General features: G+C 32.7%; 2 protein-coding genes across 2 annotated transcripts in view; one reads left to right on the top strand and one right to left on the bottom strand.

The window, feature by feature from the left end:
• Positions 1–3,604: 3,604 nt before the first annotated feature.
• Positions 3,605–6,552, bottom strand: LOC134686460 (ectonucleotide pyrophosphatase/phosphodiesterase family member 5-like). Its single transcript, XM_063546128.1, has 3 exons — positions 6,334–6,552; positions 5,070–5,800; positions 3,605–3,926 (listed from the first exon to the last, which is right to left on the bottom strand). The coding sequence occupies exons 1-3, from the start codon at positions 6,545–6,547 to the stop codon at positions 3,660–3,662; spliced, it is 1,212 nt and encodes a 403-aa protein (XP_063402198.1). The 5' UTR covers positions 6,548–6,552; the 3' UTR covers positions 3,605–3,659.
• Positions 6,553–7,447: 895 nt separating this feature from the next.
• The window catches only part of LOC134688059 (uncharacterized), a 47,334-nt gene continuing 29,500 nt past the window's right edge, over positions 7,448–25,281 (top strand). Inside the window, exons 1-10 of the mRNA XM_063548526.1 lie at positions 7,448–11,229; positions 11,967–12,098; positions 14,775–15,013; positions 15,829–16,042; positions 16,486–16,604; positions 16,833–17,019; positions 19,131–19,277; positions 19,933–20,171; positions 20,583–20,772; positions 21,768–21,862. Coding sequence (XP_063404596.1) covers positions 7,515–11,229; positions 11,967–12,098; positions 14,775–15,013; positions 15,829–16,042; positions 16,486–16,604; positions 16,833–17,019; positions 19,131–19,277; positions 19,933–20,171; positions 20,583–20,772; positions 21,768–21,862 — 5,277 coding nt within the window. The 5' untranslated portion in view covers positions 7,448–7,514. The remainder of the gene's footprint in view (positions 11,230–11,966; positions 12,099–14,774; positions 15,014–15,828; positions 16,043–16,485; positions 16,605–16,832; positions 17,020–19,130; positions 19,278–19,932; positions 20,172–20,582; positions 20,773–21,767; positions 21,863–25,281) is intronic.

Below are 25,281 nucleotides of genomic sequence, written 5' to 3'. Positions count from 1 at the left end.
AAGGCCCAACAGTTGTTTTCAAACCATTAGACCGTTGAAAATTGAAAATGCGTAAAATGGTGTGTCAAACACAGCTTAATCAATCTATATCTGGAGAAGAACAAAATTCTTTAGCATATCTAGTAAATGCAGAAAATGAATATATCCTTCGGCAACAACTGGGCTGGTGATACACTCGGGGGTGAAACTCCAATCAGTAGTGTCATCGACCTAAATATTATAAAAACTTAGTAATGATGCCAGACAGGATAATAGAATGGTACACAAGACGAGCATTTCGTCTGTATACCACTCAGTGGCGTTAGAATCAACACAGTTCTAAGGCAGATCATATTATATTTTATATTACGAAAAATAGAACACTGAAATAAGTGGGGACAAAATTCTTGTTAGATCTGTCTATTTGATGTTCAAATTTTACTTTCAACCCCTAAATAGCTAATGTTCGTAACAAGTTAATTAAACTCTTTATCACCTATGTCACAAATAAAAACTTAAGACAGTCATCGTTTGAATTAAATTAAATTAAAGACATGCTATAAATAAGGATCTTTATATAGAATATCCACGGTGTTAATAAGATAGATATTATACATTATGTAACAGTAATTAAATACATGAGTGTTTTATGTCTCGTTTGGTATTTTTTCTGCATAAAATTAGCTATACGAATTTGGTAGAAGATGTTTATATTTGTTTTAAAATTCGAGTAAGTAGAATTCAAAATGGATGGACATACACGAGATTGATTGATTGATTGTTGTTTGCTTAACGTCCAGTGGAAAATATTTCATACATTTCCAGGACTAGACATGCAAGAGACGATCGTTCCATAAAACTTTATATTTTCGTTTATAAATTATTCATGTTTTTAAATGTTTATGAATATGAAAGTATAATACTCAAGTCATTTATAATAACAAATCCGTGTCCGTTAATGAACACGGACCTAAAAGCTGTAAAAATTGTACACGCAGTACAAACAGAATAATACAAGTGTCAACGCCGTTTGGTTTCCTTTGCTATATATTCACCACCCTTTTAACGATTCTAAAGTCATCTTAAAAAGCAAATATTTAGACAAAAAGCATGGTAAACCGGTAATAATGACATCTAATTGTGGACATTTAGGATTAAGACACGGGAGCTAGTCAATATTTTGTAGGAACAATGGATAAATAATTAAAGGGATACTATAAACTAGAGAACCAACACATATGCTCGCTAGGAAGTCACGAATACATATAGTTTCAAATCTAAGTTGACTTATTTGGGTCGATTCCATACTGACGATTTTTTGAATCTATAGATATAGGAAGATGTGGTGTGAGTGCCAATGAGACAACTCTCCATCCATATAACAATTTAAAAAGTAAACCATTATAGGTTAAAGCTATGTTTACCTATCAAATACACATATTTGACAATATCAACCATTTGACATCAGGTAGTCAAGATTTTGAACTGTCACTTGTATTTATATTAGAATCTTGTTTTCATTCCTAAAATCACCAATGTATAGCTTGATAATCTACCTTTTGTGCAGGCCATCTTGCAATTGAAGTTTTGTTCAAATTAATTTTATTCACATCTTCAAATTTCTATCTTCCTCACAAATCATACAAATTCATACGTAAAATGAAATCTAAGTGTTAGTAATGGAATTTTAACAGTACGTATTTTGTCAATAAACAACTGTATCTTCAACCATAAAACTGATTTATACAGATAATTCATTCATGACAAATAGTTTTTCATTGGATTTACAATATGAATTTGCATATTTTATTACTTCAAAGAAACCATTTGCCATGGCCAGAAGCAAAATAAAAATGAGTGTTTTGAAGGAGATGCATTTAAATCTTCGTCTTTACTTATGTTCTTTAGTGCAGTCATCCCCTTTTAAAATAAATTATGGCAAATTGAAACGCGCGCGTCGACCTCTGACTGTGTATTCAGGTTATTGTTGTGCTAAAATGGATTATACTTTGGTGCTAAAAGTCCGATTTTGATTTTGCTAAAATGTCCGATCAATGCGCTAAAACTTACCCAGGCAAACAAGCTCTCCATGCACACTGACATTGTTTTGTTATGTACAGAGTATGTAAGAAATATTCTAAACATATTGTATTGAAAATTCAAGATGAAAATGAACAAAAAGTACTTTTGTATCATATGTACTATTATTGGACCAACAAAACATTAAACTAAACAATCTGTACATTGCACTTTGTGCAGTCAAGCTATCATATCATCTTTATAAATACTTTTTTTGAAATGGTACAAAACCGACACCTGTCAGGGAAAATTGAATCAGAATCCTTTAAATAGGAAGATAGCTGCTGTAGGTTAAGGCAAATTATAGATAGTAATGTATTATCGCATAAACTTCATAGTAACATGCCAAGACAAAAGGTGACAATAAATGCCCCTGGTTAAATCAAGCAGCTTTTTATGATATGATTGGGTAATTATAAATGTATTTACAAAACTAGATAAACAAACTATCTACGTTTTATGGCTGTAAGTAGGGCAACCAGAGCGGAAAAGAATGAGAAATTGTCGCCTAACTATACTTTAAATTAAGTAATGTAAGGAACTTAAGAAAAGACATCGCGCACCGCTGATAGCGCCATTTTATAAGAAGACACAGCATTGCAAAAAAAAAGATATATCATTGATTCTGCAATTGTTTGAACCTGTCCTAAGTCAGGAATCTGATGTTCAGTAGTCGTCGTTTGTTGATGTGGTTCACACGTATTTCACGTTTCTCTTTTTTTTTTTATATATTGATTGAAACGTTGTTGTTCCCGTTTGAAAGGTTGTACATTAGTAATTTTTCAGAGGCCCCTTATCGCTTGTTCGCTGGGAGCCAATGCTTCATGTTAAAGGCCATACTTTGACCTATGATGGTTCACCTTTTTGATTTATGACTTGGACGAAGAGTGGTCTCATTGGCACTCATACCACATCTTCTTATATATATATATATAAGCTATCACACGGAATAATTTCTGTCCAGCAGATAGCTAGGATTACAGGTTAGATTATAGAGAATATAGTCATACCCGGATTTCTTCCATCTAGCAGTAAAGTGCGGGATGCATAAATAACTACTTCAAAATTGGGAAGTTTAATCTGATGTTTTATGTAGTTTCCGCAATGCGATCTGCAAGTTCAAGAATGTTCACAACAACTCTTTGAAGCGTCTATATTGCTGGTCTGTTGCAATGATAAATTTCTGTACCATTTATCTTTCTATTCTTGTAGAACAAATACGAATTCATTTCCTTTATCCCGGTAAACCGACTTCTCATAACCTTTCTGTTGGACCAATTCCTTTAGATTTTCATTCCTCCTGAATATTCACAAACTATTTTTGTGTGTAAACTATTTTATGTTATGTGCTTGTTTTTTTCTATGCGGGTATTTTGAGAAACTTAATACCAGTAGTTATAACATGATAGCCATACAGTATAATGGTCCCTAAATGTGAATTTCAAATCACAGAATTAGACGGTTTCGTATATTTCAATACACGCATATGAATGCGTACGCATCTTCATTCTTATCCGGAGCTTTTAATCAAGAGAAATCAATAAAAAAAAGTCCATATCAATTTATTGTTTAATACTATTGACAGTTGATTGTTCAATATGTTAACCAACTATGCCACCGACACCAACGTGTTTCTCATTTACTAGAAAATTAGAAGTTGCTTGCAGACTCCCATTATTTGGAGCCGGCTCTATGCCAAGTAGTTTACATATCATAGGATAAATATCTATGTTTCTGATGGTAGGTGCTACATGGTTCTCTGTTATGTTTGGTCCTCTTGCAATAAATATTGGTTTCATGCTGAGTAACTTGTTATCATACCCATGAGCACCAGATCCTCCGTAATATGTGGCCAATTCTGTTCTATTCTATAAAATATACCAACAAGCTAATTGTCATGCAGAATTGTTTATCTGATTTTATGGTTAAAGGGTGCCACACTTGTGCTAATAATTCCGGAGTACCTTGGTATTTGCTTGTTAACATAGCGTTTTCATCTCGAGCATTGATACAATTCTTTTGAAATTGCTATACTTTACAATTTGTGAGTTCATAATTAGGATTACACGTGTTGATTAAAGTGTAAAGCAAAGTCAAATGTTTTCACTATATGGTTCGAGAGCGTTGATTATATTGTATGTACTCGTAACCGATTCATGATAACTGAAAATCACTGTCCTTATAGTGTATCAGACATGATCAACACGTTGATTATATTGTATGTACTCGTAACCGATCCACAACTGAAAATCAGTGTCCTTATAGTGTATCAGACATGATCAACACGTTGATTATATTGTATGTACTCGTAACCGATTCATGATAACTGAAAATCACTGTCCTTATAGTGTATCAGACATGATCAACACGTTGATTATATTGTATGTACTCGTAACCGATTCATGATAACTGAAAATCACTGTCCTTATAGAGTATCAGACATGATCAACACGACGGGTGCCACATTTGGAACAAGATCTGTTTACCTTCCCGTAGTAACTAAGATCACCTTTAGCTTTCGTGGCTTTCGTGTTGCTAAGTCTTTAGTTTTCTATGTTGTGTTTTTTATACTATTGTTTATGTGTTTGTTTATTTGTCTTTTACATTTTAAGCCAATGCGTTGATATCTTATTTTCGACTTTGGGTTTAAATGTCCCTCTGGTGTCTCTCGACTGTTTTATATAAAACAAATCTGGTTTTCTTAGAAATACTGAAGGCAAGACAAGCTTTATATCTGATGAAATTGAAGTTAATAATTCAAAGGAATGTTTCGTGTAACAATGGGTAGACCAAAGAATGTTAGGACATATAAGACATAAAGAAATGGTGTTTCGTGGAACAAAATTCTACCAAGTATTTTATGAATTAGTGTTAGGACATACAAGTTTATAATATGTTAATTGGCTGTGTAAAAAGCAATATTCTGGATTAATCTTTATGATGAAATCTAAGCCTTATCCAAAAGTATTTTAAGCATTGCATGTGTTGTTGGTTACTAGTATTGTACTTACCGCTGTTATTAACCACCCCTTTTCTGCTACGAGGAAAATTGGCATAACACGTCTGTTATTTTTAAAATGCCAGCGTTCGGGAATGTCTACTTTCTTGTACGCGGTCATTTGACGGACGTTGTACAGACTTTGAATAACTTCATCTTCTTTGCCGTCAACTGGCTGAATATGCATTACTGGTCCGCTTTCAACAGTGCGTATTATATTTGTCATATTTACATAATTTCTTATATCAATAGCTTTATTTACGTAGTCTATTTCTGTCATTCCGTGGTCACTTGTGACTATCAGGTTCACTTGACCCCATAATTTATGAGAATCAAATTTGTCAAGAAGATATCCTATAGAATTATCTAACTCTTTAATTTTTTCTAGAATTTCATTGGCATATAATCCATATTTGTGACCAGTGGGATCTGGTTCTTGAAAGTATAAGGCAACGAAGTCAATCTTCTGAACAGTTAGCCAATCAATTGTTGCATCAATTCGATCTTTAAATGGAACAGTTTTATTATACGGGAACCATATACTTGGTCTAAACCCTCTGATCTCTACATCCCCACCGGGCCACGCATACGAAGCACTGGTTAAATTCTGTCGACGTGCTGTCACCCAAATTGGTTCTGCTCCATTCCACCACCTGGGTTCCCTAGTGTTAAAGTCAAATGAAGAATTGAAAACCGGATCGTACATAAAATTCCCTATTATACCATGACTTTCTTCAAAAAGACCTACAATAAAAGGTCAATCAAGAATTAAACCTTAACACGTGCTAAAAATGTGATGTTCTTTTGTAAAGTATAATCCATGTTGTTGCTTTTTCATTTGTTTACAAAATCGGATCATTTCATTGTCAATTTATCGTTCATTTTATATATAACCCTCTCCCTAATATGGGACAGAATTATAATAGCACAGTCACCATAAGAACAAACTACATATTAAATAAATAGTCGAAAAAGAGCTTTACTTTTCAGATCGATTCAAAGCTCAAAAACACAAATGACTCAAACATGTCAAAGTACATATCTCTTAGAGTACTCACAGTTTCCGGAAGCTAGTTCAAAGTCAATGACAAATAATACTATACACTCATTATCTATTACTAAGACTATTTAGTGTTATTGGTAACATATCAAAGCCTGATAAACATCAATACATTTAAGCCATGGCGTTGTCCGTTTATATATGAGTTTAACTGTCCGTCTGGTATATTTCGTCCCTCTTTTATTTAGGTTTGGTTTTCGTCTCAACATATACTTACCTGTAGAAATGGAATAATGACAAGGGAAAGTTTCTGTAACAAAAGTATTGTCTATATGTTCAATTTTAGTTCCATGTCTGGCAAGGCGATCAAAGTTAGGAGTGGGGACTCGATTCAGATAATCCCATCTAAATCCATCCATTGATACTAATACAACCTGAATGGCACCAGCTCCAGTAAATACTATGTTTAAAAGAAATATAGAAACATCCATTTCAAAGTAGAATCCGTTTATAATAAGATAATAATTCCTTATCTAGTTTTAATACAACGACCTTCAACTTAATGCAGGTTTCAATATAACAACTTTTATGTCATTTGCACGATACAATGATATCATTGGTGTCAAACAATTATCTAACATGTGAATTGCCACTGGACTTTCAGCATTCAGTAATCAATCCATCCATCTAACATTTTGAAGGTGTTTACGGCAAACATAGCCGGATACTCGTTTTTTTCTTGTTCATATATAGGAGCAGATATGCTGTCTTATTTGAAGATAGAAAATCGCTTACCTCATATGAAAAAAATTAAATGGACCCAAGAACGGCGTTTTTCTTTTTGCTGTTCTAATAAAATTTATACATGTATGTATGCATTCAAAATAGAGCAAAAACTCCACACTTAGTTAAACTGTCTTCGATTATATTTGTCAAACTAATCAATTTATCAAACTAATTAATTTGTCAAACTAATTAATTTGTCAAAATAATTGGTCTGCTTTAATTTTGAAGAAAGAATATCATGGACTCAATCCGTTGTCAATATAATGACAATTGATTCGACTTTCATAGAAGTGAGATGTTTAGCTAGCTATAAAACCAAGTTTAATCCACCATTTTCTGCAGAGGAAAATGCCTTCACCAAGTCAGGAATATGACAGTTGTTATCGATCCGATGTGTTTGTGTTTGTGCTTTTGATTTTGTCATTTGATTATGGTCTTTTTCTTGGAGATCAGTATTTTTGTGATTTTCCTTTTTCTACTGTGGATCAAATATGTGTTCGGAGTATTCTTAAAATCATTTTTAGTTTGAATGTTGTTAAAATCAATTATTTATAATAAAAATGTTACGACACACATTTATTATACTTCTACGATTTCAGGTTATACAACACCTCAACAACGAAATGTATGATAGAATGGAAACCGGGTAAAGGCGTGTAACACAGCAGTGAAATGCATAAACTGGGAGTCATAGTTTTCACTAGTATTCTACTGGTTTTAGTGCCTTTGATAACGGGTGATGACGATAAAAACACTGACATCCAAGAAAAAGAAACAAAAAATGTGGATTTAGAATTCGACATAAATCTACAGGAATTTAAAAAAGAAGATGTAGACGAGACTGAAGAAGAAAAAGTTGACAAAAATAACGATGGCTCCAATGATGAAACTGATAGTAATTTCGATGAATCAACTTCAGAGGATTCTGATCTAAAGTCAGACGAAACCGAAAGCAGCGATAAAAGTGACACTCATTCAATAATAAAATCAGTGAGTCATTCAATAATAAAACCAGTGAGTAATAATAACAATGAAAAGTTGGACATAATAAAACAATCTTTATCTGTTACCCCGCCTTTGAATAGCAACATCTTTTCAGAGAGCGTCGGTGACGACACTTACGATGATACTGAAGATTCAGATACTGAGCTGCTGGCTATCCTGGATAAATTGAGTAAATACAACAAATCAGAAATGCACATGATAAATAGAAAGGAGTTGATGAATGTGAAAGACACGAAAAAGCAAAATCCTTCAACAGAACACAACGCAAAAAAAGAAAACAACCTTAAAGGTTTAGATGAAAAGGTTAAAGTAGGGCAAACATTTATTAGAAAGGAAGCAAAGAGGAAGTTTAAAACTAGAAATAATGAAAATAAAGATAACAGTAATGTCTTTAAGATAATTGAAGATAAAGTAACTAGTAATATGAATATTAATGACGATTCTTCCGAGACAATAGACTCCGACGAAATTAAAGGAAATAAACCAATCAAAACTTTACAAAGGGAAAACGATGATATAAAGAAGGAATCACATCTTCTAGTGCCAAATAATCAAATTATTAGTTCTTCGGTTTCAGAATTTGTGGCTATAGAAAATATCCATAAAAATAATGCTAAAGTAAGCGATACCAAAGAAGTTAAAAATCTTGGTACAGGTGATTATCTTAACAGAGGGAAAAAAATAGAAGATACAGATAATTCTAGGCCTTTAAAATCTAAAGATGACATTCAGAGCAAGTTTACCGAAAAAGAATCTGTCTCCGACCAAGATGAATCAGAGGAAAGCATAAGTCAAGAAAGTATCAATGTTGAAGCTTCTTCAACACAAAGTACAACACAAGACGTTCGTCAAGATATTTCCGACGTGAATAGTTCTTCTAAACATGGGACAGATGACGAATTTAGTGAAGATGATACAGGCGAAACTGATTTTTTGAATGATAGAACAGAGGCAGACTCAAGTCAAACAATTATCAACGTCAAAGATTCACCCAAGTATGTGAAAGAAAAGGAGGTTATAAAAGAGGATAATACTGACGTAAGCGATGTTAAACACAAGAGAAACGATGGAGGCTTTCGGCAAATGAACATCGAAGCCAACAACCAACTTAAACAAGGAAACACTGAAAGTACACGTCAAAAACATATCGCCTCAAAGCTTCCTCTTACAGACGAGACAGAAGAAAGTAGTAGCGAAGAGATTGAAGAGGTCAAACAAGGAAAAAATGAAGGTACCAGTCAAACACATATCGACTCAAATCATCCTCTTAAAGACGAGACAGAGGAAAGCAGAAGTGAAGAGATTAAAGAAGTCAAACAAGGGAAAAATGACAGTACCAGTCAAATACATATCGCCTCAAATCATCCTCTTAAAGACGAGACAGAGGAAAGCAGAAGTGAAGAGATTAAAGAAGTCAAACAAGGTGAAAATGAAGGTACCAGTCAAACACATATCGACTCAAATCATCCTCTTAAAGTCGAGGTAGAGGAAAGCAGTAGTGAAGCGTTTGAAGAAGTCAAACAAGGAAAAAATGAAACTACTAGTCAAAAACATATTGACTCAAAGCTTCCTCGTAAAGTCGAGGTAGAGGAAAGCAGTAGTGAAGCGATTGAAGAAGTCAAACAAGGAAAAAATGAAACTACCAGTCATACACATATCGACTCAAATCATCCTCTTAAAGTCGAGGTAGAGGAAAGCAGTAGTGAAGCGATTGAAGAAGTCAAACAAGGAAAAAATGAAACTACCAGTCATACACATATCGACTCAAATCATCCTCTTAAAGTCGAGGTAGAGGAAAGCAGTAGAGAAGCGATTGAAGAAGTCGAACAAGGAAAAAATGAAACTACCAGTCATACACATATCGACTCAAATCATCCTCTTAAAGACGAGACAGAGGAAAGCAGTAGTGAAGAGATTAAAGAAGTCAAACAATCAGCTAAAGATCATGTTATTCGATTGAATACAGAAGTTAATACTCCTTCTAAAACTCCAACAATAGATATTGAGCAACATTTGAATGATAAAAGGTTAACTAATGAAAATATTGAAACTAGAGTACAAACTGAGCACCAGAAAGATACACAACAGAGTAAGAAAATTACTGAGGTTTTGAAAATAAAACAGAAAAGTATGAAAAATAGTGAAAACAAAGACACGTCCGAGGAGAAAACAGCAAATAATGTTGATAAAACAGGTATCAAAGCACACCATTCATCTGATAACTCAGAAGAAGACACGAAAGATGAAAGTATTTACGTTAAAGATTTCTTAAAACTTCCAATAGAGAAAAATTTAATTAAACAAGAAGCTAAAAACCCTTATGCTCCCGTTGAACAGACGTCTGATGAACATATCAGCCTAACTGATGACGTCAAAGATGGTATCGAAAATCGTGAAGAAGACGATGATAGTCAGCAAACATCTGAAGAGGAAGACGATATTCAGAAAACCTCTGAAGAGGAAGACGATATTCAGAAAACCTCTGAAGAAGAAGACGATATACAGAAAACCTCTGAGGAAGAAGACGATAGTCAGAAAACCTATGAAGAAGAGGACGATAGTCAGAAAACTCATGAAGAAGAAGAAGATAGTCAGAAAACATCTGACGATGAAGAAGATAGTCAGAAAACATACGAAGATGAAGAAGATAGTCAGAAAACATACGAAGATGAAGAAGATAGTCAGAAAACATCTGAAGATGAAGAAGATAGTCAGAAAACATCTGAAGATAACGATGCAGTAGATAATTCTACTGAAGAGATCAGCGAGGAAAATGTCAAAAGTGACGATCTCTTTAAAGACCAGAAAGAGGAAAACTTTGTAGAAATAGAACAGTCTGTAAAACCGTTTATCAAGTTTCCAACGGTATCTCTATTCGAAAACAATGATTTGAGAATTAAAAAAAAAACCAAGATGACAGCTGGATCAATTTATTTCGACGATGATGACGAACCAGAAGAAACACACAATAAGTTGAAGTCGGAGAACGAAGCTCGAACTAGTTTGAATAACCCGCCAGTCATTAGAATAAAAAATGTCAGTCCTGCTTCAAATATTTTTAACATGACAGAAGAGTCTGTTAAGAGCAGAAAGCTGTTGGAACAGTTGGACGACACAACCGATACTACCGATGACGGCTCAGAGGCTTCAGAGATTGCAGAATCATATTTGGATGGACTTGTATCAAATTTATCAAATTCCACTGAAAATATATTTGAAACGTCCACTTCATCAGAACCCCTAGAACACGTTCATGACACAACTGTAATGGAATATTTTACTCCAGCTGCTCTGGCTTGTATGTCAAATCCCTGTGGGAACGGTACCTGTCAAGATGTGTCATCTGGAGGATATATTTGTCTTTGTGGTGTTGGATACACAGGTAGGATTTAAAGCTTTTTAATATTACAATATTATTGTACCATTTATTCTGCATAAATCTTAGAGTTGACAGAACAAACAGAATAACAGATTTTGATCTTTTATGGTCATATGAGTGGTGAACGTTAAAATAAATCACTTGTACATTATCTTAAAAGCTAGGGCAATTTCGGTAACAAAGACTAGCAAAGGTATCATCTAGAAACACCAATTGGCAAATACATAAACCACGATCTGATGTTCAGTTGATATCTAGAAAGTACTGTCATATAAGAGAGAATACAAACAATCAGTACGGCATGCATTTCAACCAAATCCATACCAAACCATTGCTTCTTTAATCTACGTCATATGTATACTTTGTTTTCATAATCTAACTGTAAAGCTGTTGTTGTTTGAAAATTACTCGCAATGATATTTTTTTTATGACAAATCGGGTTTCTTCTATATAATAACACTTTACTTGCATCTTGAAAAAAACCTTTGATCAAATTAGACACCCTATTGATCTAAACTGATTTAACATAATAGTATATGCTCTTCATGAACATGCATAACACTGGAATATAAGCATGCACTCGTTAGTTTAAGTTTAAGGTAGACATTTGTTCTGCAATTTCCAGTCATGATTTTGTTAACTATATTTGAAATGAACTTGTTTACAAGTTTAAGCATTCTTTAGGTTAAATGATAATTTGATTTGAACATATGTTAATAAGATGGGGTTTTTTTTCAAAGGAAACAACTGCGAAGACGCCATAGATCCATGTATACTGAACCCCTGTCCAAGTGGTGCAACGTGTTTACCTGATGGTGCCTCACGGATCTGTGTATGTCCAGATGGATTCAAAGGTCCAAAATGCGAACAAGGTAAGGCCATACGGCGAGAGCAGCTGCTCATAAACAAAAAATGAAATACAAACATCTTTGTATAGACAACCCATTGTTTAAGGCCGTACAATTGCCTATAATTGCTTACATTCACATTCTTGTCAACTAATGGTTGTCTAATTGGCAATCATACGTCATTGTCTTATTTTCTTTTCATAGATACTACAAATGTATATTTTACAGTTGGTGAAACAAATATTTGATAGACATGTTATTGCATGTTAAAACAAACAAAAATGCTTCATTTCAAGTTAATACATGTACACATATGATGCACTTCAAAAAGCGCCTAAAATCAGGAATAGAAAACTATTTTATTTAATTTAGTTACCCCACAAACTAATTAACTAATGTATGATGGAATATAGCACTGTTAAGTATTGATATTATCGGTTTCGAAATTATCGTAATTGTTGGTGTGCTAAATTATGTTTTCGAAAAATTATGTTTATAATAGAAATTTACATCATAATACCAAAACGGACAAAATTAAGTCGTAGTCTACAGCAGTTGTAAAAATCCTGGTCTATTGATCTCTATCGGACTGTTTTCTCGTTGTCCATCATGCCTCATACTGGTATGATTTTGACAATGAAAAACGGCAGAGCCTAACTAATAGACATTATCAAAACAATTACAAGCAAAACGATTGCACTTAAAACCTGATACTACCATACCATGATTGTAGTCCAAGATTTGACATAATTGATTTTGGCTTATTAAACCAAGTAATGTGACACAAAAATATTCCAACTAACACAGAGCCTCTTCAGTTATGAAATCCTAATTATAATGTGCATGCATCAGCAATACAACAATGACACATTTCATGATACGAGTAGTATATGAAAATCAAATCAAACATGGAAAGAAACGAACAAATATGACGTTTTTGTCGAGACTGCAACTTTTGTTGCAGAAAGCTCGACATAGGGATGGTCATCCGGCGGCGGCGGTGTTAGCTAACTTCTTAAAAGCTTTATATTTTAAAAAGTAAGAAGACCTGTATGCTTCATACTTTGTATATAGATGCCTCATGTTACGAACTTACGTCAGCATATGTCCAATGTCCTTGACCTCATTTTCATGGTTCAGTGACTACTTGAAAAATGTTAAGATTTTTTGTAATGTTAAATTCTCTCTTATTATAAGTAATTGGATAACTATATTTGGTATGTGCGTACCTTGCAAGGTCCTCGTGCCCGTCAGACAATTTTCACTTTCATGGATCAGTGAGCAAGGTTAAGTTTTGGTGGTCAAATCCATATCTCAGATACTATAAACAAAAGGTCTTGTATATTCGGTGTATGGTAGGACTGTAAGGTGTACATGTCCAACTGGCAGGTGTCATCTGACCTTGACCTCATTTTCATGGTTCAGTGGTAAAGGTTAAGTTTTTGTGTTTTGGTCTGTTTTTCTTATACTATATGCAAAAGGTCTACTATATTTGGTGTATGGAATGATTGTAAGTTGTACATGTCTAGCTGACAGGTGTCATCTGACCTTGACCTCATTTTCATGGTTCAGTGGTCAAAGTTAAGTTATTGAGTTTTGGTCTATTTTTCTAATACTTAATGCATTAGGTCAACTATATTTGGTATATGGAAATATTTTATGATCTATATGTCTGTTACACGGGTTTTATTTTGCCTTGACCTCATTTTCACAGTCCATTGCTAAGAGTTTAGTGTTTGTGTTTTGGTCTGTTTTTCTTAATTTATAAGCAAAAAGTCAACTTTATTTGTACATGTCTGCCTGGCATGAATCACCTGACCTTGACCTCATTTTCATCGTTCATTGATCAATGTTTCGTTTTATTGGTTAATGTTGAGTTTATGTGACAGTTGTAATAATACTTTATATTTAGGTCTATCAACATAATATCAATAATTAGTAAAGCAGACGAGACATTTCAGCGTGTGCACTCTTGTTTTATATAATATTTGTTTTTTGGTTATTTTTTTTGTACATTATCAGGTGGCCATTGGATTTCTTGTTTTAAATATTTTACATTATGTCTCGTTCGGGAATTTAGTATCATGCTATGCAGCTTGGGCTTTAAAATATTGTTTAAGTCAGTATGATAGTCTTTAGATGCCAACATGTATGTCATGGGGCTCCTGCTGGATAGTTGTCTCATTGGCAAATATATTATTTGTTATTTTAAATTCGAATTTGTATAAAAAAAACACATTATAGATACCAGGACTAAATTTTGTATATACGCCAGACGTGCGTTCCGTCTACAAAAGACTCATCAGTGACGCTCGAATCCAAAAAAGTTAAAAAGCCACATACAAAAGGAATGTGACCAAACCGATGGAAAGGACGGAATAGAATCTATTGTGATTTTCTGTCTAAACGTATTTTGTTTGATTGGGATTGTTTGTTCGTGTGTTCCACTGTTTTGTTTTCTGTACAATTTATTTCATATAAATAATGGAGCAAAATGAGTTGAATTACATTTACACATATATACATTTCTTGCTTCAGTCTAAAGGCTCCAAATTAACAAAATAGTCGCTTATTCGTTGTGACTTAATTTAGTGTACTTTTTTCGCTTCACATACACAATTTAAAATATAAATATATAAAATTCGGTTTCTTCATACATCTTTCTTTCAATTGATACAAATATTTTTTTAAATTATTTAGGTGATGTCCTTGTTGTATGTAATGACTTGAATATTGAGCATAATCTGAAAGTAGACGATGTAATCAAATGTGCTAAGACTGTTGATTCTACACCTGATGATCTGTGCTATGATCCGGATGATACGATCCAATACGAGCTCAATACAACTGGTCGAGCATTCTCTGGATATATAGATTACAACCAAACTGTGGCTTGTTTGAAGGTTAATCCTACTCAGGTGACACAACAAGACTACTGTGTAAGCTCATATTTAAATAAACTCGTCATAGATACCAGGTTATTTTAGTGATTGGGATTGTAATACAATGCTGACTGATGTATTTTTGTACCTATTATGTCTGTCTGGTGGTTTTTTTAACGCATCGTTGTCAATATGATGGAATTTGATGCGATTGTCATACAAGTGAAAGGTTTAGCTAGCTATAAAACCATAAGACAATTCCTGTACTAAGTCAGGAATATGACAGTTGTGATGCATTCGTTTGATGTATTTGAGCTTTTTATTTCTTTATTTCGATCAGTGACTTTCCGTTTTGAATTTTCCTCGGAGTTCAGTATTTTTCTGATTTTATTTTTTGTTATATGCGCCACACTCGCGTTTCGTCTACAAAAGACTCTCCAGTGACTCTTGTAGAAAAGTTCAATAGGACAAATACAGTACGAAGTTGAAGTGCATTGAGTCCTAGATATTTATTCGTAATATTGGTATAATATCATTAAAGGTTAAAACAATTTTACAAATATATAGACTGAACTTTTTTATCACTCTGAATCTATTTCATACAGTTATCCCACAATGATATTCAAAGTAGCTGGTCTAATGAGCATTTCGATTAATGGATTTGAACGTTTTTATACTGTTGATACATCATATTTAAGGGAGTAAACTTTATGAGAATTTAACATGTCTTCCAAACGCATTTTTGATACCCTTACTAATTGAAGGAAAATTATATTTGTTTTTTTCACTCGTTCCGTTGATTGATAACGTTCAGGTTTTTTTTTATATATTTGTGTCAAAAATTTTTAAAATATAATAAATGTTAATTTTAGATAAATGTGATAGCATCAGAGCAGGATGATATAAAAACCCGTCCCTGGAGAAAAGCGACATCTACAGTTTGCATCACATTTAACAAACCTCCAGAAATCTTACCTACATCCCCTGTAACTGTCAACATAAGAGATTTACAGCTAGGGGATTCTCTAATGATTGTGAAGACAGTTGATGACTTAAGTTTCGACAATCCTTCATACAGCATTGAAGGTAAATTAACTTTCTTTTTCATTTTCTTTAAAAAAAAAAAATCTGATTGGTGTACTTATTCATTGTTTAGTGGTTTTACATGTTTATAATTAATAGGAATACATACAAGTATATAAAAAGACGTATAAATACATTATTAAATTGATCCAAGATTGTTTTAAATATTGTTAATCGTTGTTTATATAATGGTATTCTCTATGACTGTCATACAAGTTAAAGATTAAGCTAGCTACAAAACCGGGTTTGATCTTCCATTTCTTCATAAGGAAGTGTATGTGACAAATCAGGAAAATGGCAGTTGTTTTCTCCATTCGTTTGATGTGTTGTAACTTTTAATTTTGCCATTTGATGAAGGGACTTTTCATTTGTCGGAATTTCTCCTGGTGTTTGGTATTTTTGCTATTTTATTTTTAATATCTCTATTGTTTGTGAATTTGTTATAGATGTTTATCCAGACGCTTACAAACCAAACTTTAGAATATCAGGAGCTGGTGAAATATCCTTCGGATCGATTCCAGATACAATACCAAATGACAGTCTGGATCTTCTTATTCGTATAAAGGTAACGAATTTTATTTTCTGTTATGTTTATTGATGTTTTTATTTGTTTATTCGAATATTACATTCAAACTTTATTGCACAAGATATAAGGATAACATAATAAAAACGATCTTTCAATTCGTTGTTTTCAAATATAGTAAAGCGTGTAACCGATATCTCGTTATGGTTAAAGACGTTAAAGGAACCTAAAAAAATCCATATTTGATCTAAACTATCTTTTTATTTTCAGGTGAACGATAATGGCATGCCTCCACTTGAAGCAAGAGCAACAGTTAACATTACTCTTGTAGACATTGATTTACAATGTAGCTTCCCTAAAGAGATATATCTTGGAATTTCCTCCAATACTACTATCCTTGGTGCAATAAGTTGTACAGGCGCAACAAGTTTGACATACCAATTTATCTCTAATCATGGTATGATATTTTCTTAAATTTTAGAGATAGTACGTTGTAATGTTAGACAGACACCATAAGTTTCAATAAAATAACATAGCAAATAGTTATCAAAGGTACCAGGATTATAATTTTGTACGCCAGACGCGCGTTTCAAGCATTTCTTATATATGAATAATGTTTAAAACCAAATGTTGAACCGTTCAATTGCTTTTTTAGAATGCAATTGCTATGCTATATTTTAAAGGTTAATAATCTATTCTGAACAAAGTAGTTCAGGGGATACGGAATTTAAAAATCGATACCTGGTTATATCGTCTAAATATAGATACTAACAGTGTCAGCTTATTTAAGTCATAAAACTGTATATCTTTGGTTTACTTTCATATTTTACAGTATGGTATTCAAAATAAATCGTCAAGAATTGGAAATTCCAACAAGTCTAGAGTTTAAACAAACAAAATTGCATAGAATTTCATTAAGTTCAGTCTGAAAAAGACCAGGTCTCTAAAAATGGTTTTTGTATCCTCTTTTACATGACTTAACAGTAATAAAAACATTCTAAAGTGTCTAAAGTGGTAAAGTATTTATGACACATTTTTTTATACCAGTACTATCAAACATTTTACTCTAGTGTGAAATTAATACAAATTTCAGTTTAGTCATTGAAAGACAAACAGACATACCGACAATTAGAATAATTCGAAGTATCACGTCTCAATTTTCTTCAATTCCCATCATAAGTTGATAATTGGTTTTTTTGGGGGATAAAATGCTATTGCTATTTTACCTCTATCATAGATCGCACATAATTCTATTGCCAATCTGTCATAATTAGTTATTGCTTGTCCATGTTTGTCTTTACTACTATATGAATGGTGAATTGGGTCAAGAATGATGCAAGTATTGCATGAGATAGTATATAAGCCGAAACTCCATACTTAGTCTAGTATTCTGCTTTGTTAGTTCCATGAGTTACTATTGTATGTCTTTTGCATACTTGTTATATTACCAAGAAATAGTTCAAGTATCTCTCGGAACAAGTGTTTAAGTAAATGAAAGCTATTGTTTCCAAACATTTTAAATCAAATCCAGCCTTCGAAAGTCGGTAAATGGTGATCGAAATCCCATTTTCTTTAATATTTAGGTTCAGTCTGCGTACGGTAAAAGTGTTTAGACATCAATAACTTTGAACTGGTGAATATTGGTTAAAGAGCTCCACAAGTGGTCAGTACTAATACACCTTCGATTTCTGAATAATTGGGTTTGGCAGTTCCTGTTTAAAGACAATTCAGATTAGAACAGCATTTATAAAGTGTTATTTTCATTAGAACAAGAACTTTCTCATAATTGTCTTTTCTTTCTAAAGCATTTTCGCACATGTATTTACTTAATAAATAAAATGTTTGCCCTGGGATAGTTCAAACATCAAAACTGTGATAAACTTTCATAAGCTTCTTCATTCAAGATAGAAAATTGCATTTGATGGAAATTTTCATTTTTTTTTTTAATAATCCTTACTTTCACTGTAAGAGATGCATTCTGAGTTTAATTATTTATTACCGCCTATTGTTTTTAATCTTACTACATAATATAAGGAAATATTTTTTCTGTACAGTCAACATGTAGCACTAGTTTTATGTAAAATATTTCAAACTTGAAAATATATGTCCAATCAAGGTTAGAACTATGACGGACAAACTCATCAGGGAATTTAGAGAATGGAATATTCAAGATGTTTGTGGCTCAAAGCGATCTTCAACTTAGTTCTTCATTTGACGTTGTTTTTTGCATTCAAACGTCACTGATGAGTCTTTTATAGACGAAATGCACCTTTGGTGTACAAAATCATAAACCAGGAATGAGTTTCACAAACGATCTTACGACTAAAAGATGATCGGAAGTATACTGAATTGTGTTAGACTTACGATCAACTTTAGACTTAAGATTATTTTTTGAAACTGACTCCTGGTATTTTTAAGAAGTTGTTTTTACACAAAAAAATATGAGTTAGGAAATATGAATTGTACTTCAGGAAATATGAATGGTACATTGAACATTTTATCCAAAGTTTATTTTGAAAAAAAAATCATAGAACAGACGTTTTAATACTCTATTTACATATTTTATAGGACTTCCACTTATATTTGGTGCCCAGGGTACAATAGTTGTGACGAGAGGATCAAAAATAGATCTACAAGCCGGAGACTATAATATCAGTGTTCATATAAGTGCTGGAACTGTTGCTTCCTTCACTCTAGATTTTATTCTACACGTTGGTAAGTATGTTTAATTTTTCGTTTTAATTCTTTTTCAAGCCGACAATTTATTAATCAATACAGCTTTGATCTAAATGAAACATTTTCTCAAAATAACGAAATAGTGTCTCAAATATTGATTGCATTTTTTACTGTATTATTTTCTACTATGTTTTAAAGAACTTACTGTGAATAGAGATTCTATTAGTAAATTCAATTAATTTAAATAAATAAAAACTGGAAAGAACATGGCCATTGAAAGTTACTCCGGCGGAAAATGATTGTACCAATCAGGGAATAGTTCAGTTGTGTTCCATTCTTTAAGTTGGCTGATTAATTATAACGTTCGATTTTGTCAATTTCCATTGGAGTTTCAAATTTTTGTCATACTTTTTACAATAATTTTCTTTGGAGTTTCCTTGGAGTTCAGTTTTTTGTTATACTTGTTATTATGATTGTCCTTGGAGTTTCTTGGAGTTCGGTATTTTTTGTATACTGTTAACAATGATTTTCCTTTGAGTTTCCTTGCAGTTCAGTATTTTTGTTATGCTTTTTACTATAATTTTTCTTGGAGTTAACTTGGTGTTCAGTATTTTGTTTATACTTTTTACAATAATTTCCCTTGGACTTTCTTTGGAGTTCGGTATTTTTTGTATATTTTTTTCTATAATTTCAGATAACTACGAACCTGCCTGTTTCAACTTGTCTCCAGAAGTGTTGATACACAAGAGTACTCCTCCCGGGAATTGTTTTCCTGCTTTCTTTTGTAATGAGACACACACTGGCAACATCCGATGTGGCGAAAGCTTGTCTGGGCCATTGTCTCCTTATCTAAGTACTAGTTGTACTATATCTGCTTCTGAAATTACCATGGAGATTTGTGTTAAAGCATATTTACAGAATGTTAGATACGATGTAAGTCAATATTAATACCAATTTGCTACATTTTTAGAATTAGCATTGCAAGTTGCTTGTCAAAACGCTATTGGCAAATGTTGGACTGTTTTAAATAAAGTCAAGTAGAGATTTCCTTGGTAGGATGTTATTTTTAATTTACGTCGAAAACCTATTAAAGAATTACTGACCATAGAAATTAATGATATCTGATCCTTACTCAATATGTTTTGGCATGACAGACGAACACCACAAATAATAAAAAAAAAAATGACAATTTCTTTTTGGCATTATAAAATATCAAACCAATGTAAAAGGTAAAAGGTATATCACTATTAACTATTAATTGACGATTGAACAACAATGTAGGTAGTATAAGGAAAAGAAATGTCATGGGATATATTTTTTAATAAATTATTTTTTCATTATAAGGTTACAGGAACTGTGGAGAATGATTTTGGGGTAACTGACATAGTGACAACAGTTAATGTATTTAACAAACCTCCTGTCATACTAAATACACCATTGACAACCAACGTCTCAGAAGATGCTCCGTTAGGAATTGAGGTGTTGACAATTGAGGTGGAAGATGATTTTCCTTCTCCGGTAATTGAGCTTTTAGGTGAGTTAAACTTGTCCATTGGTTGACTGTAACAGTATTATTTATAGCCGCAGATAATTCTTCGTCCAAATACAGCGTCTGGGACTGAATACATGGTCCGCATTGGTGCATGCATAGCAGTAGAAAAACACCGTCTTAGACCGAATAAATGGTTTGCATTGATCCATGTATAACAGGAGGAAAACACCGTCTCAGATTAAATACATGTTCCTCATTGATACACGCAAAGTAGGAGAAATACACCATCTTAGACTAAATACATTTTCCGCATTGATACATGTATAGTAAGATAAGCAGCTATAAATCTTGTTGACACATACGGACTTACTACTCTTCCTCAGGTTCTTTTTTAATTGACTTTGTATCTTCTTCTGTCAGTTATTTCATCCGTCAGAGCTTTGAATATTTAGAATTTTCTACATTTAACGACAAATGTTTTACGTCTAATGACAAACGTAACGACTGTTAAAATCAACTTCAAAGCCTTCAGTTTAAACCCCTACCTTACACGACCGCAGTGAGTGGTAAATAGCCCGGTAAACAGATAGGGTATCTGCTATGGTATTCAAATTTAATAGCTGAAGGAAAGAAAACTTGAATTTTGGGTTTATGAGATTTGAAGACCGGGAAACTATTGTTGCCTTGTTTAGATAAACTCATTTCATGGGATGCTTGCTTGAAACAGACATTGTTACCCATTAAAACATTATTTAGTGTTTGTTTGTCTTAATCATGGGTTCCATTTTATAAACACAAATTCCTGTTTATGTTCATATTTTGATTGCTGATGGTTCAATGTTTGGACTTTATTTCAATAAAAAATAGTTATAAAGTAGAGTTTTCCTTTGATTATTTCAATGGGGTTAATTGTTTTTTCAGTCGTTCAAGACACTTACCCGATTACACATCCGTTAAGAATTCAGAAAATACAAGAAATAATGGAAACATCGATATTTACTTTTAAATCCATCTTATTTTTTTCCTTTTTGCAACAGGTCAATCCATACCTTTTAGCTTGAACGGAACAGACATTTTTCTATCTGGAAAACTTGATTTTGAAATTTCGAACCGTTACGACCTCACCATTCTGGTAAGTTGGAATGTTACTTGATATACAAACTAAAAACAAATAATTTACAAAAGCATAATATAGATATATCTCTGTTATAGTACATACTGACTATTGGTATACAGGATCCCGCTTATACTCATAGTTTGACCTCAACTAGTCACTTTTGTTCTGGTTAGGGTGAAGATTATTACATATAAAAACATTTAAACCCTCTGCATATGTTTTCGCCTGTTCTAAGTCAGAACACTGATATTCAGTGGTTGTCGTTTGTTGGTGTGGTTCATATTATTAAGGTCTTTCTGTTTGAATGTGTGTTTCCTGTTGGAATGTGTTTTCCTGTTTGAAATTGTTTTCCTGTTTGTATTTGTTTTCCTGTTTGAATGTGTTTTCCTAAATTATGAAAAAGCAAAACAGGCTTATATGCAAATGTCCTCAATATTTGTTTGTTATGAGTAACTTAGTTTACTTTCAAATGGAATACGTTATAATTTATGAAGTAATTATAAATATCACATCCTTATGTTATAGTTTAAGATAGCCTGCCAATACTTTCACTTAATATTTTAGAAATAAATACTGGTAGGCATGAAGTAACTGATTGTGTTGATGTGTTCCCTCGGTTTGAGCATGTGTCTGGTTTTCTCAATCAAACTTTGACTATTGAGCATTGGTAGAATATAGAGGCGGATTTTGCCCTTTTTTGTGGGGAAATTTTGTTGATTTACATTACATATGGAATCACCGAAGCATGACTGGAACCCCCCTTTTTAGACTTTTGTTGCCTATATTTACCACGGGTAGGCTTGTATGTATTGAAGGGAAAACTGCAATAATGATATACATTACGTTCATATTATATTCCATGGTAACGTTTTCAAACTATATATAAATCCTGAAACTTTAATACCGGCGGTTATATTTCATAATAATCATTCTGATCATTAATTTTGGAAAGCAATGCAATTAGTGTCTCCTCAATGACAGTCTTGAACATTAAAACAAAGTATATATATTGTTATTTGGATGGAGGGTTGTCTCGTTATGATCTCCTATATCTATTAAATAAACAATACTGCTAATGTTTAGTGTTTTGTTCAGGTGATCTGTCACTGTCATTGATTGTGCAGCAGTTTAATATATATAAATTAAAACCTTATGCAAGTTAACACTGTCAAACATACTATCCACACTGATCTGTGTCCACACTTGTGTGTCATATTATATATGTTTTATTAAAGCAAGGATTTGTATACATGGTAAGACTAAGAATAAGCTGTTGAAGCCAAAAAAAAAAGACAAAGAATGAATAAATTCTTTAAAAGATTGCAAAATCTCTCTAGAAAGTTCCCCAACATCATTAGTTTAACAGACTCGTAACCAAATATTTATGCACTTGCGGCAAACCAACGAAAAGGACGTTACCCTCCCCATCAGTGATCGTTCCTCGTTATTTTCAAGACAGTATTAATCAGAAAATGCTTCGTTGGAACAGACAGCTCGGTCATCTTCAGATTCGTACTGGTTTGCATTTTTAAGTCTTAGATGCATAACTTTTTTTTATTGTACCGGTGGACGTGTTTAATACTGGAACATAGTGAGGTGTCAAATGGCTGCATTTTCACCTTAAAATTTACTCTTCAACTCAGAGTCCAGAAAAACATGTGAATCTGGAAAGTTTTAAAGAATGACATGCCCTAGATAAATATAATTCAAATGCATTGTATGATTTAAAAAGATCATAACTTAAGGAGGCTCCAGGGTACAAAAATTTAAGCAAAAAATAAAACATTTGTTTTTTCATCACAAATTGATTTTATTAATTACACTATAGTTATTTCTTTATGATATGATATAAAAATTATCAGAAAGAAATGATTCTGTTTGGACCCAGATGACGTTTAAAATGTTTATATCATGGAAAAAGCTCCAAAATATCTACCTTTGGTGCAAAAATGCTCTTTTTGGCATTAAAATAGAAATATCTTTTTTTACTCATCGGTGACCTATGTTTTTTTATTATTGTTTTCAAATAAGCTATACATTAACGAATTCATTGTAAAATTCAAAGTCATAAGAAACGAGTGACCGGTGAAAAATAATGTTCTTCCAATTCTTGAACCAATGCATACAAACATCATAAACATCTTCTGTGCACAAATTTATCATTTTTTTCTTGTGTATTTTGTATAATCGTCAATTTTTTTTTCAATTGGTCAGTCTTTTTGTGAAAACATGGCAGGTAATTAAAGTTCGTGTTTTGAAGCCAAAGTTTAACAATTGTCACTGTTTGTCAACAATCTACATAAAATCAACAAGAAAGCATGGAAATTGAGCATGTGTTTAACATGTAAATTCAGTTAATAGTTTACTTTAAGGACTGTGTATTGTGATCAGCGGATTTTTACGAAATGGGTCACACTGAGCTCACTTTGCATACGGAAAATATGTTTGGGGAATTGCTAATCCTTGAAGGAAGCAACTCAGATAAAGTAAACTTCTTCTAAATATGAATAAATTAAAGAATTTTCTTCAGAAAAAAGTATGTATGTACATAAGTTTTATAATGAAAACTTTCCATTGAGTTATAAAAAAACCATATACATTATTTTTTTTGATTTGAGGTTTCTTATGACTATTTCTGTAATTAAGTTTTTTTTTTTATTTCGATATTACCTCTTTTTATCCTATTAGTTCAACAGAAAATAAGTACTTTTACAAAAATTTATGCTTCTTTCGAAGGCAGATTGTGAGTGTAAATGATCGGTGACCCCTCTTATTTATTTAATTTTTCTATTACATGTATTAGGTATAACATGTTAGATAAAATTCATTTATAGCAAAAATTAGCAAAATCTTATTGTAAATAAAAAAAATATATTTAGACCCGCGAGCTTCATTAACTCTGATATTGTGCAGTGCACTTTATTTCAGTCCCTGTAGAAGATGATAAAATTAACAAACAGTTGAATTCCACTTCATATGTTTCACTAGGGTATATAGTTTAAACCACTAATTATTGTCAGGTATCTATTGTCCATCTATTGTCCATGTCAAGCAATACAGCTCACTTCAATTGTTACCTGTGGGGAAGTTCTCAAACCTCTTTCCCATCTTTGTTTATTTCACACCTTTTAGACAAATAAAAATAAGTGCACTGCTGCAGTCTGCAAAATCCTGTTAAGTTTTCATTTTTCTAAAACATAAAACATATTTGAATTTTATTTATCTAGGGCATGCTTTGCCTTAAAACTTTTCCAGATGCACAGGTTTGTCTGTACTGAGTGAATTTTTAGGTGAAATTACAATCTTAAAGTCCCTATTGGTGGTGAACGATGACATCAACTGCACTATTTTTTGTCCGAGTAGGCCTACATTCACATACGTTCTAAATTGGAGGGTGTAATTGGTGGTCTGACACCTAGAAATACCAGGTGTAG

This window comes from Mytilus trossulus, chromosome 10 (genome assembly GCF_036588685.1).
Source record: "Mytilus trossulus isolate FHL-02 chromosome 10, PNRI_Mtr1.1.1.hap1, whole genome shotgun sequence".
In the NCBI taxonomy this organism is placed as follows: Eukaryota; Metazoa; Mollusca; class Bivalvia; order Mytilida; family Mytilidae; genus Mytilus; species Mytilus trossulus.
The sequence above is the reverse complement of the archived record's forward strand: the minus strand, read 5'-3'. Positions and strand labels throughout refer to the sequence as shown.

Excerpts from the sequence above, each read along its gene's own strand:
- LOC134686460 (XM_063546128.1), bottom strand. The coding sequence starts at position 6,547 with ATGGATGTTTCTATATTTCTTTTAAACATAGTATTTACTGGAGCTGGT. Across the intron at positions 5,801-6,333 it reads TCATTATTCCATTTCTACAG|GTCTTTTTGAAGAAAGTCAT; the intron begins GTAAGTATATGT and ends CTTTTATTGTAG. Across the intron at positions 3,927-5,069 it reads AGGGGTGGTTAATAACAGCG|AATAGAACAGAATTGGCCAC; the intron begins GTAAGTACAATA and ends TATATTTTATAG.